The following is a 14,105-nucleotide window of genomic DNA, read 5'->3' on the forward strand; positions in this document are numbered from 1 at the left end:
ACCATTTTGACTCTCTCTCTGACCAGGTGTTCCTCTGCAAGGAAGAAGGGGGTTGGGGGGGAACCTTCTCATTGTCTCAGGAATTAAAGTGATAATCCCTGGCATCCTGATACCTGGGTGCCAGACAAAAGGGTGTGATTAACTTGGCTGGGAAACAGGGAAATGTAAATATCTCTCTCTTTTGTTGATTAGGTTTGGGGGGCAGGGGGCAGGGTCCAGGATGCTCAGATTACTGCCACCAGACCTCCCCTTTCATGATGTACCTATGATGAATCTAGGGAGAGCGGTCTTGGGCTACACCCCTTCTGTGACATATGGATGATGCTTCTGGGGGGTGGGCTGAAACCAATTTCAAATTTCTTTTTAAGGGCAAGACACCTCTGTTTGAGGTCCCTTCCTTGTTCTCCTGCGTGAGAGGAAGGACCCTGTTGCAACAGCGAAATAAAAGTGCCTTGCTTCGTACGTCCTGGTTTGGTCTCTGTTATTTGGTGGGCAGGAGACGCTTAAATTCGTCTGTTTGCCTGGATCCTTGGGCTCTCCCTGGGTCAGGATCCATTTCTCTGGGTTCATAGGAACCAGCTTAAATTTTACTTCACCAGGAATGGTGGGAGCTGTATTCTGCCAGAACACGAAAGTTCCTCATCCCTGTTCCACACCTGCTGGCTCCAAGCAGTAACCAATTTGCCTTTTTTCCATTTTGTGGCCAAAGTTTGTGAGTTTTAAACCCCATTCTGGGTAGCTGCTGTTTTTCCTGCTGAAAGGAGCTCAAGCTCATCAACAGGTGGCAGGATTTTTTTCTTCCAATTTTTATTGTTTCAACAACAACAACAACAAAAACCCAGGAAGCCGCTGAAGTGCTTTGCAGAGAACACAACTAATCTTGTCCCACTGCTCCCATTTCCTCGTCCTCGTCCTGCTGCATTTTTATCAATGATGCCATCCAAGAAATGCTAATTGCCAGGGCCTGCCATAAATGGAGGCTTCCAGCACAGTCGCTCTTTCATGAGACAGATAACAAAAGCAGAGAAGGCAAAGAGAAACAAGAGGGAAAGAGGGAGGCATCTAGGAGGATACGCTTCTCCTCTTCTAAGAAGCCCCTTATCCCCCTTGAAAGGCCACAGTCCAGTGGTAAGCAAGACTTAAAAACCTCTGTTCTGCTCTGAGTCACCCTTCTTTGCTGGCATTCAGATACATAAATCTAATTTCTGCAAAACCACTCCTGGGAAAAAAAGTAGCTGGCAAATTCCAACAAGGGGCTCTTATCGCAGGCGTTAATGAATGCTGAAAGCCGGGGGGGGGGGGGACTGGACGCCACAGCTGCAGCTAGAAGCGACAAGTTTTTTGTTTGTACCTTAATACACAGAATTGATTTAGTTTTCCTGTGTCAAGAATAGAAGTTAACAAGAGAAGCTTTACAGACCCAGGACCCAGGCCTTAGTTTGGCTTCCCTAATATGCTGTTTGATTAACAGCAACAAAAAAAGGCAATCTGACCCAGAGACTAGACAATAAAAAATGTGGTGCAACACAGGATGAAGAGAAATAGTGTCTCATATTGTGTAGGTTACATTATGAGACATACAATATTCCAGCAAAAGCCCAGAACCATGTTTGGCTGAGTAAAAGGGGTGATAGCAGCCAAGGAAATTCTGCATTCCATTTCTGTACAAGGTGCATAATCTGGACCAGACGGTTCTTTGCAGCACCAGTTCCTGCCCTGTTTTACAAGTGAGATAAGCAATGTAAGCATTGCAAAAGACCTCTGCAATACATGGCTAACAAGCAGAAGGACAGCTGAAAAATGCAGTGTGTGCAAGAGGAGTGTAGTAGGTGGCTAAGAAGCCAATTAGTGTTTTCCGCTGGGGCAGACTCTCTGGACTGTGTCCTGGTTCTGGAAGCATCTAGTGCACATGCTGAAGCAATCTACCTACAAAAGCCAACAGAATCCTGGCAAGTTCAAAGCCTTAACTTGGGATTCTGGAACAGGGAAGGGACCGCACAAAAGCTTCATGGAAAACCTGGGACTGATGAACCTGTCCTAGAGCAGAGCCAGGTGATTATATCTGTTAGCTCAGCTGGTTAGAGTGTGGTGCTAATAGTGCCAAGGTGAAGGGTTCAATCCTCTTATTGGCCACCTGCATATTCCTGCATTGCAGGGGGTTGGACTAGATGACCCTCGGGGTCCCTTCCAACTCTTCAATTCTATGATTCTATTATCCTTTGCTAGAGAGTTGAAGGCGTCTCCCTTAGAGTCCAGCCTGCTGGAACAACTCTCTATATACAAAAGCAGACCATCTTTTCAAGAGTGGCAGTGTCTTTTCATTGCTTTAGTCCCATGGTCAACTGCAGATCAGGAAAGCAAACTATGCATCTCATTTAAAGTCTCTTGTTTTCAACTTGCAAAACGAAGCTGTGCGTTAAGATATAGAGAATGATTTGTCGTTAATTCAAAGGGATCTGTTAAGACCGATATTGCAGATTTCAGTCTCAACAATGCCAGGAATTTCCCTCACTAACACATTTTGGCCTGGCTAGCAGAGATCCTTCGGTAAAACACTGAGGGACAATGCCAGGGGTTCCTTTACTGTATTTAATGACATGGGATTTACAAGAGAAACAAACTCTGGTTGTTCTGCTATCCCTGTTTGGTAGTAACTGGTGCTGAGAGCAGCCACTAAGGGAATATTACTTCCCAGATAACAGGCATTTGGTAAACGAACTCTGTACACCCCCAGATGCCTTTGCAACAACTGATCCACTTGGTTCAGGATTTGCTAGGCTTAGGAGGTGTACCTTTTGTTCTGTTAACCATTTCGCAAAAAAAAAAAAATCCAGCATTGCCTTGCACAATGACTTGACAGAATTGCCCCGTAGTTGAGGCAGCTGTCCAGAGAACTAAAATGACAGCACCACCCAACCAGCTTCTGTTTGAGGGAAGGGTTTGTACATCCGTGGCAGAGCATCTGCTTTGCATGCAACGGATCCTGGGTGCAATCTCTGGCATCTTCAGGTATAACTGGGGGAAACCCTGACTGAAACCCTAGAGAGCTGCTGCCAGTCACTGCTGACATTACTGAACCAGAGAGAACCATAGTCTAGCTTGGTGTAAAGCAACTTCCTATGTTCTTTTCATTGACGCATTTATTGCCGACACCAGCAGATAAAACAGGATGCTGAACAACCACAAAAACCACTAGATTTTCCTATTGACTAAGCAAAAGTCCCTCCCTCCCTCAGGACATTTTCATAGATAACTGGCTTTCTTACCTATTTCTTTTGCCCTAAAAGCCCTTCACATTCTGTCCAGTATGAACCTGAGCTGATTTCTTGTTACCTATGCAACCAGATTACATAAGGACCTGCTCCAGCCAGACTGTCCCCACCTCCTACTCCCCCCAAAGGGCCAACAGACACCACCTGTCCTTCAGGAACAGGTGCCCCAAACAGCTTTTCCGGTATTGGAAAATGATCTCTAATGAGTTGGGAAAAAATGTTTAAAATAACTTTCCCAAAAAGACCAGAGTTCTTTTTGTTAATCCAGACTGAAATTCCTAAGCGTCAACAAAATGTATGTATGCAACAATATCGGCCAGTTTTGTTAGCCCAAAAATTAAAAGTGCGGGAGGTCCCAGGCAAAGAGGACTGGCAACTTAAGATGGTAGAATATGCTAAGCTTGCAGGTTTAACATATAGAATAAGAGAGCAAGAAGAACATATATTCAAAGAAGAGTGGAAAATATTTATTGAGTATATGGAAAATAACTGTACACAGCTGAAAACGTTGACAGCATTAAGATAAAATCAACAGTGTAATTAATGTTTGAGCGATGTTAAAGTGGAGAACTGACTAATATGGTTACAGCAAAATATCAAAATATGAAAGACTAATAAAACGAATCAAGGAAATAGAAGGGGGGGAAGTCGTTTGATAGTTAACAGTACATAAAATGTTTATTTTAAGATGTAAAATTGAAAACTTAATAAACATTATTTTTTTTAATAAAAAAAAACAGAATATATTTTCCTGGCAGTACATTCTGGCCCAAAGGTGGTTGGCCAATGGACTGAATGGGCCTTTCGTCTGATCCAGCTGGGCTCTTGTGTTCTTCTTCTTCTTTTTTAAAGCAACCGTTAATGTTGCTTTAATAGATTTCTCCAGTTTGATCACTTCAGAGCTGAGCAATATGCATTTACTTTGGAATAAAACCTAAACTACACATGGGATCACTTCACATTTTAGGTGGAGCAGGGAAGAGGAAATGCATTTGAATGTTCCCCGATGTAAAGAACTTCCTGTCTGTTGAAAGTTAGCGCACATCTGGGCAACGGATTCTGAATTAGCCTTTTTTCATTAATTTGCCATGTTTCTACATACATAATTTTATATTTTTATCCCGCACCTCCAGTGTGAATTAGGAAGGCTGTGTCACATGAAGACGAACACACACACACTCAGAAAAGAGAACCTTTCCAGGTGCTAGAAAGCTCTACACTCCCTTAACAGTGCCAGGCTCACCTGAATGCCCACCTGGCACCAGTGGCATAATTCCCAGACCCTACAAAAAATTAGGACAGGGCTTATTCTTCTGGATATTCCACAACAGTTCAATAAGCACCATATATTTTATGTGCTCTCCCTCACCCACCCAAAATTAAAAGGCCATTGAAATCCTAAAACCATTTTATCAAAGGGTTAAAAATTGAAACACATTAAAAACTACATTTTACTGCATAAGCACTGGTTGCGAGAAAGAAAGAAAAAAGCCACACAAACAACTTAATTGCTTAAATACTACCCCAAATAAATACATCCTTTTGCATGACGGACAGTATTAAAAACAAACTACTAATTCACTGCTGTAGCACTGCTAATTATAGCAACTTGGCTTGGAGTTCTGTCACTGCTTAATATAGTGGCTTCATCAGTAACACAGCATAGTTACCAGTGAGATTCCAAGCCCCCTTTCCAAGGAAGACAAGTTGTCTCTGCCATAAGCAGTGCAGTTCTGTATCAGCAAGCACCAGAATCAAGTTTTAAAAAACAAAGAGAGACCTTCAAACCAGAGGCCAGCAGCACACTGTTCAGTCAACTGAACATTCCATTGCACCTATCCACTCTCATATTAACTGCTTTTTGGAAATCAGCAAAAACTCCACCACAATCTCTATGACACAGGCAAATATGCTCAAATCGGTCTAGGGAAATCTCAGGTCATATTTTTTTCTCTCCTAATATTGCAGCAATCAACAGGGCAAAATCAGGAGGCGGAGCAGAACAAAGGCACAATACTCTCGCAAGAGACCTGTGAGACCATAAAAGGAGGGAACAGCCATCATAAACTGTCTCATGCGTGACAGCCAGCACCGAAAAACTGATAGCAGGGGCGTGCCACAAGGATGACAGTGGCAGAAAGCAAGTGGCATTGAGAGAATCTACAGGAATAATAATAATTTATTATTTGTACCCCACCCACCTGAGTCCAAAAGGATATGGAGCCCTCTCCTCCCACCCCCGTTTTTGGAATTCTATCTCCAGGGAAGCTTGCCTGGTACTTATTCCTGTTTTTTTCTTTTCAGTGCCAGGTTTCTCCATTTTTGCTGCTTTTATCCCTTTTCTGTTGTTTTAGTAATTGGGACATTTATTTATTTTTACCCTGACAACTGCACAAGCAATATTCATAACTAACCAAACAGAGGGGAAGACAACAACAGACTCTCATAGTCTACCACTGAATAAGCTATATACAAAAGAGAAATTGGGGGGGGGGGGTGTCACTAACCTAGAGAGAAAATTTAAACTCAAAGTGGCCTTGGATGGGAGTAATTTATCCAGAAGAGTCACAACAAGGGTCAACAGATCATCACTGCAGCATCCATTGATTGCCATGTTCTTACCAAATGACTGCCAGGGGTCTGAGGTGGAACTGCTAACTGTAGAGGGGGCCCATGGGTCAGCTTGGCTTGCTGCAGGTGGTGGCCCCCACTGCTCTCCTTTCTGAGGAGCTGGCACTGAAGAGGGCAGGGCATCTATCAGGTCCAGCAGAGTTCCGTGCTGCAGATGAAGAGGTTTATTTTTAGCAGGGGCACAACATCTCCAGTAGACATATAACTCATTTAGAGGGGGGACAGAGAGATTGCAAGGAAGGAAAATGCATCATCTTGCTCTTTCACATGCCCTTAGTTGCTTATTTGGGCTTTTATCCCAGCACTGGGGGTGGGGAATTACAACCATGCACTCTTTCACATGCTCACACAACTGGAGAGCACCCCATCCATTCCTAACTGCATAGCCGGTGCATCTGAACCTTCCCTACGATGGCTAGGAATATTTTCACTGACCCAAGGCCTACCTCCTTCTTTTTGGGAATTTTCACTGTATCTCTGCGACTTTCTTCCAAAGCCATCTGCAATCTCAGATCATCGCCACGTCGAAGGCGCTCCTCCTGGAAAAAGAGGTCCCGGTGGGGAGGGGAGAAGATGAGAGTGGGAGTCATATAACAGTCATCCATTGTTACTTCATTCATGCCAACTTTAAAAAGAACAGGTCCTCTTCTGGTAGTAGCCAAAGCTACACAAATATTTTTAAAAGACAGCCTAATATAATTTACTGGTAACTAACATTAGACACTGAGTTCTATGATGAAAGGAAGACAGGATAGGAATATAGGAAGATTTTTTTAAAAAAATCAAACAAACAACAGACTATTCAAGAGGGGGAAAAAGAAACCTCTAATGTCGGAGGCAGTATGCCTCTGGATACCATTCGCTGGGAATTGCAAGTGGGGAATCGCAAGTGGGGAACAGTGCTGTTGCTTGCAGGCTTCTCATGGGCATCTGGCTGGCCACTGTGACAACAGGATGGAGGGTGGACTAGATAGACCTTTGCCCTGATCCAACAGCCAGGCTGCTGTTATGTTCTAATAGTTGTATGAGTCCCTTAGTTTTAGCCAGCCAAAGTTAAGCAGCAGACTACAGAGGACAAAACTAGCTGGACAGTAAGAACTTAGGTCATGTCTACATCTAAGAACAAGGCAACACGATAACCAAGTACAATAATAGAATGTCAAATATTGACTCTTTATGGAATCTATACAGAACATTAAACGAAATAGAATATATGAAATAGGAACTCTTGTGGATTCTCTTCAAAACCAAATAAACAGAAATCTTATAAGTCTCTGAAAGTCTCGAAATATGAACTCTTAGTGGATTCTCTTCTAAACATAGGACCACATAAACAGAAGTCTTAGAAGTCTCTGAAAGTCTCTGAAGACTATGCAAGTCTTTGAATGAAGCAATGTATCAGATTCTTATCTGGTGCAAAGAAGCTGTAAAGCTTTGTTTTATGGCGTCCAACGCTGCCGAAGTAGTCCGCAAACAGTCATTGTGAACAGTGATTCCGGACATAGCTGTCAAGTTCTCCCTTTTTTTAAGGGAAATTCCCTTATGCTGAATAGGCTTCCTTGCGAGAAAAGGGAAAAGTTGACAGCTATGATTCCGGCTATAACCCACTGTTTCGTGGAATTCTTCTTCAGCACAGCAGGAGGATATAGAAATGCTTCATAAACCCACCTATTTTGTGAATGGATATGCATGAAAATATCAATTGCTATGGACCAGTGGTCATAAAGTTATGATAGCCAGTGTGGTTGGGGTGTTCCTGCTAGCTGAGGTAACACTGGGTGGGGCTCGCATTCCACACTGGCCCAGAAGCTCCCATGCATCAGCAGGTAGTCGCTGTTGGAGCAGCCCATGCCCTGGAGGATGGGGTGGGTGCTGTTGACAGCTGCACCACTCGGGAGTGGTGGGGTAGAGGGTGGCCCATTCTGCTCTCTGTACCCGGCTTGGTTCTCTGTCTTCCAGCCCTCCAGCCCTCAGGAAGGACAGGCTGCCCATGGACCCTAGGCATGCACCCAGCATACAATTTCTGTGGTGTGTTCACCCGGGCCCTGAAAGCACCTTTCTAGTAACAGCCCCCAATTGTGGAATCCCCACCCCTGCCCACTCTTTGTGGCACCAGGGAGACAACTTCCAATTTCCCAAAGCCTTTTAAATAAAGCTGTGACTTCAATACTGTTTAGCTCTGTTCATTTTTATCCCCCTGCTCTCTGTTTTGAATTGGCCATGTTGTGCTTTTTTAAAATCAATAAATACCCAAATGATCCAACTCCTCTTTCAAAACTTGTACCTTCCACTGACAAGCATTTATTTATTTTCTTTCGAAGGTACGCACTTTGCCAGTTCCCGTTTCTGGTGCTCAAACTGGAAAACTGACTTGAGTGAGCACACCGTCCTGCAATTCTAACACTCTGCTTCTCTACTAGATGGACTATTGTCATTTCCGAAAGGAGAGTTTGCACATTTGCCTGCAGCTGTTCCTTCATAATACTGAACACATGCTGAATAACTGCTGCTGTCAGTTATCATGGATCACTGAAGCCAGGAGGCAACTTTTCTTGGCAAATTTCTCAAATTACTTTGAGCTGCTTGATAAGGAAAGGGACCATCAATCCCTACATGGTGCCTCCTCCTCTCCACCACCTGGTATGGAATTCTTAATGTAGGCCGATAAGTTTACACTAACGCTTACAAAACTGCAAGAGGAACTAACCTGTTCTGCAACTTCTCTGCTCATTGCCAGGGCCAGCTGCAGCTGCAGTTCTTCCTCTCCGCTCGTCTGAGGCCGCGCCTGCTCCAACTCTGAAGACACTCGAGGTGATGTAGCTATTTGGAGAAAACAAGAGGCACAATCCCAACTCAAATTTAGCAAATATGTTTCAGCAAATTCCTATTAGTCATCCTTCTGAGAACTAACTGGTCCAGATTATACACAACTGGGCCACAGGTTTATGATATTTTTGCCCCACCTTCTGACCATAAGGTCCCCAAATCAAAACATTAAGCACAATAACTGTAAAAGCCCAATAGTGTAAGAATCCATTTACATCTTGCAAGATCAGTAAAGTACTCTGAACTGCCTGGGGAGGGAAGTAACCCTGGCATCTAAACCACCAACACTTAGTGCCACTCATCTCAGGGGGTGGGCAGGGGGTGGAGCAAACCGTATTAAGGCTGTATTCTTAGTTTTAGATTTTGATTTATGTGGAAATTGTTTTCCATTCGGTTGTGTATCTTTTGATGTGGTTTATGTATTGTTTGCGACTTTTGTAATTGTGCTATTGCTGTATTGATTTAATATTCGATTGGGAGCAGCCCAGAGTGGCTGGGGAGACTCAGCCAGATGGGCGGGGTACAAATAAAAAAATGTTATTATATTATTATTAATCAGACAGACAGACAGACAGACACACACACACACACACACACACACCAGCTCTTCCTTAAAGAGCTCTTTCAGGATCTGCCTCTAATAACATGTTTTTCATGGAATCATAGAATTGTAGTAGACACGCGTTCAAAGGGACCACAAGGGCCTGCTCTCAAAAGTTACAGGCCCAGAGAAAATACTGCAAGTTCCACAAGCCAATGTTTCCCATTTGACATAACTGAATATACACAGCTGGGGAAATGCTGATGAGGGAAGAATCTACAAGACAGTGGAGCGATTTCAACATTTAATATTATGGTGGCTGCAGGCACTACTACGTTCCCACCAGCCTAAGTTTTTAAGAGCTACTGCCCCTCTAATTCACTGCATAAGTGTGTGTGGGGGGGGGTATTTTTCTATCTAGTGTGTGGGGAGTCGTTGGGAGATCAGAGTCACCAGCCTCTGGAGTTACCATACTTTTGGAATGTGAAATTTGCTGTGCTGCCTTTGCTAATTATCTTTTAGGGAGGAGAGCAGAATAAATCTGCCAAGGCAGAGGCGTTTCCCCCCCTCTTCCCTCTTCTGGTGCTCTGCTACCTATCAACAGCCAGGAGAAGCCACTGTGAGGATGATCATGCTCTTTCTTGGCTCAGGACCTGGGGCTACTGCTGAGAGGAGGGTGTCTCTATTGCAAGACGGAGAGCTGCCTGAAGGTCCCTATGAGAATTAGGCCTTCTCCTTTGGGGCTAGACTCGAAATCCAAGCAAGTGGGGAGCTCTCATCTGGGACAAATGTGGGGCATCTGGCTGGAAATTTTGGTTTGCATGTATATTGTGAACTGAACTATTGCATTGTGAGGGGAAGGCAGATTATTTATTACATTTATATCCCATTTTTCCCTTCAAGGAGCTCACGTAACATACCTCCAAGAAAGGAGAGTCCACCACCTCTCGTGGGAGCCTGTTTGTTCCACTGCCAAACAGCTCTTACTGTCAGAAAGTTCTTCCTGATGTTTAGTAGGAATCTCCTTTCTTGAAACTTGAATCCACTGGTTTGGATCCTATTCTTTGGAGCAGGAGAAAACAAGCTTGCTCCATCCTCCATGTGACAGCCCTTCAGATATTTGAAGATGGCTAACATATCTCCTTTCAGGCTCTTCTTTACTAGGCTAAACAAACCCAACTCCCTCAACTGTCCCTCATCAGCCTTGGTTTCCAGACCCTTTATCATCTTGGTTGCCCTACTCTTCACACATTCCAGCTTGTCAATATCCTTCTTAAATTGTGATGTCCAGAAGTGGACACAGTACTCCAGGTGTGGTCTGACCAAACCCAACCAGTGGCTACTGACAACTGGTCAGGGGCTGCTTCCCCTGCCTATCCCTTACAGGAGGAGGAGGCCGAGTTGCCAGCCACTGAAGCTATGCAGTGCTCAGCTCCACGATTAGCCTCCTCTTCCTCCTCCTGCTGCTCCCATCAACCTCAGCAAGTATGGGCAATGGGAGTTGTTGTTGACCTAGGAGGCACCAGTGCAAGTTGGACAGCAGTTTCCAATATACTGGCATGCAAGCTATGCCAAAGCACTATCTTCCATGCTAGAACTCCCCACCCCAAATGACACAGAGCCCTATCATATCTGAAGAAGTGTGCATGCACATGAAAGCTCATACCAATGACAAACTTGGTTGGTCTCTAAGGTGCTACTGGAAGGATTTTTTTTTATTTTGTTTCGAATACAGCTAGCAGGCTATTTCACTCCACAAGGCACTTGTCCTTGAGCTACAAAACAAAACACAGTATTTTGGTGTACGAGCTGTGACCAACACTCTCAGTTTGGAAAAAGGCTTCAGTTCTATGCTTACCTCCAAGGACTAAGTTCCACTGAGCTCGCCTCTGAGCAAATATGCATCGGATTATATTGCAAGACATACAGCTTCATCGCAGCACAGCTTTCTGTATTCAGTTACCTTTTTAAGCCACTCTAAAGCTTCTTCTGCTCAATGGTTCTGACCAATTTAAATTCATGACTGTGTTTCATATTAAGACATACTGATTAAACCAAATCAGTTTTCATTAAATTTTATGAGGGGAGCGATAAATTCCATCTACACAATGAAGTGTCCTGTCATCACATGTTTCATGCAAGATTTAAATCAATGAATGAAGTTAGTGTTGTCATTAAGATTTCAGTACTGACATTCCACACACACACCCAACACACACACACACACACACACACACACACACTTATCCAATCTTTTAATTTCTAGAATTACCAAAAGATCTGTGCATTATCAGCAAAATGCTTGATTTGCAAGGGTCTAGCATAAAAGGGTGTTGCCTTAGCAAGACAAAGAGATTCTTATTCCACAGCACATGATAGTTAAATCAGACGTTTATGCAAGATGGCACTGAATAGATCCAATTTTGACATCCTAAGCCCTGCTTTGTTACAGCTTTGAGAATTTTTGAGATTAAAGCTTCTCAGACCACATGAGAATCACTGAAGGATGTTTCCTCTTACATAAAAATGCCCTATGTTGCCTTGTGGAATAAACCCCAGGCTATGGTAAAGGGACAATATTCCCAGTTTTTGGCAGTCATTAAAAATCAAATTCTCCTCTGTCCCTGAGATTAGCAATAATGTTTTATACATTTTTCTTTAATTTTGCTGGATTTCAGCCATTTTATTATTATTAAATGTATCTGTATCTTGCTTTTCTCCTAAGCTAGGGTTTGAGGCAGCTTAAAACAGTAAAAAACAACAACAACCCAACATTATAAAATACATAGTAATAAAAACAAACTAGTTAAAAGTAGTAATTCAAATATATCAGAATACATTTGGAACCAGCATCTAAAACTCAGTTGGCCTTTAAGGCAGCCAAGTGATTAGCATTGCCTGCGCCTTACATTTCCAAAGGCTTCCTTGAACAGGAAAAGGATAACAGAGAGGGAGACAGTTTAAACTGTCTTGGGAGGGATTTGCACAATCTGTGAGCAGCCACAGAAAAAGGCTCCCGGCAAGACCCACCTGGCACAGCCATTAACTTCCTTTCAGTACCAGACATCCCTCATCTTCCTGGATTTTGGGGGATAATCACAATCATGCCCCTTGTTTCTGTGTGTGCATGCACGCATGCATGTGCGTTTGGATATTGCTGACAGTTAAACTTGACAGTTTTCTATTGTGTACGTAAACTGCCTAGAAAGTTCTGCATTTGGTGATAAGTAAATCAAATACATGATAATGATATATATTTGGGGGAGGGGGGAGTTCACACTGACACTGGTCCTACAAGTTCCATCCCAGAGACCCAAGTGAAGCAGCTCCACTCTGACCCTGGAGTAACATTAAAGCAGAGGTGACTTTGAGTAAGACAGGTAGTGGTGACTGATCAACCCCACAGCTTTCAAGTTCTGCAGTCACATAATCCATGAATGTAATCTAATGAAAGCAGCAAAAAAGACAACCCGGATGGAGCCCATATGGGGTTCAATTGTGGTTTTAATACAGTTTGAAGTAAAGAGGGGGATACGCAAAGAAGAAAAATCATGCATATGTTTAGAGTTTTTTGCCTCCGGCCCCTTACTACCAAATACGTTACCCTTTCCAAACCAGCAATATTCCAACAGCAACACTCTATCTATCCTTCGTTTTAGTTCTTTGATTGGGGATTAGATTCTGGAAAGAACAGGTATCAGTTTTCATCCCCAATTAATTGACTGGAATGCATGTGAATGAAGGCCAGTATGGGAAGAGCAAACAAAGGGGAAGAGGGAATTCCAGAAAGGCTATCAGTTTTCACCATTTAGGAGTGCGCTCACACACACGTGTGTGCACACGCTCACACTTCAGAAGCTGGACAGGAAAAACATAAAGCACTTTTTAAAAAAGGCACCATGATACTAAAGCCAAATAATGAGACCTGGTAACGAGTAATGAATATTAGCGACACAAGACCTTTCCCTCAAATGTGGGGTGTTGGGGAACCAGATGTTACATTCACATCAGTCTTGTTGACTCTGATGCACCATTTCAGGCAAAAAGCATCGACCTCCAAGCATATATAACCACTGGTTTCCAAGCACTCATAACTACCCACAAACAAAACACTGTTAATAATCACAGAACAATTGATAATAAGAACAAAAAGAGTCTTGTAGCTCTTTTAAAACTAACACATTTTTATGGAATACGGTGCTTCTTTTTTAAACTTAATCGGCTGTATGAATATTCAACAGGAAAATAGTTTATAATGATATCACACGTGGTGGGAATGAAACATCTAATAACATTAAAAACTACAAGAGCAGTGAAGTTATAGGACTGACCCAAAACAATACTTCATACAATGCATAAGCATTTAACAACTCATGTATTTAACAACTCGCCTGGTAGCCACAGGGGGTGAGGAACTGCATGCACAGCAATTCACATGGATGAACAAGACTGCTCCATCTCTTTCCCATGACCAGCACACAAATGCAACAGGCCGACAGAGGACATACATATTGCTCTGTGTCCCTCCAGAAGTCTGCTTAGTAATAGGCATAGCTGCCAAGTTATCCCTTTTTTACAGGGATTTTCCCTTATGCTGAATAGGCTTCCTCGCGAGAAAAGGGAAAACTTGGCAGCTATGGTAATAGGCAGTTTTTTAGTCGCCTGCTAAAAGACTAGTAGCATGCATCCACACTGTGTTTCTTACATAACCAGCATAGAAACACAAGCTACAACCCTCTCAGCAGACTAGTAATTTTTTTTTGAAGGCTAGTTACTTTGGATGACCTATTTACAAGGCTGGACTAACATGCAATTAGATGACATAAGGGCCACTG

General features: G+C 43.1%; 1 protein-coding gene across 2 annotated transcripts in view; it reads right to left on the reverse strand.

The window, feature by feature from the left end:
• Nucleotides 1-14,105, reverse strand: part of EPN2 (epsin 2) — a 40,940-nt gene that overhangs the window by 9,062 nt on the left and 17,773 nt on the right. For both annotated transcript variants that reach the window (XM_088657424.1, XM_035130998.3), the window contains exons 3-5: nucleotides 8,611-8,723; nucleotides 6,350-6,442; nucleotides 5,895-6,051 (exon numbers count right to left, since the gene is read on the reverse strand). In XM_088657424.1, coding sequence (XP_088513550.1) covers nucleotides 5,895-6,051; nucleotides 6,350-6,442; nucleotides 8,611-8,723 — 363 coding nt within the window. The remainder of the gene's footprint in view (nucleotides 1-5,894; nucleotides 6,052-6,349; nucleotides 6,443-8,610; nucleotides 8,724-14,105) is intronic.

This window comes from Zootoca vivipara, chromosome 13 (assembly GCF_965207765.1).
Source record: "Zootoca vivipara chromosome 13, rZooViv2.hap1.1, whole genome shotgun sequence".
NCBI lineage: Eukaryota > Metazoa > Chordata > Lepidosauria > Squamata > Lacertidae > Zootoca > Zootoca vivipara.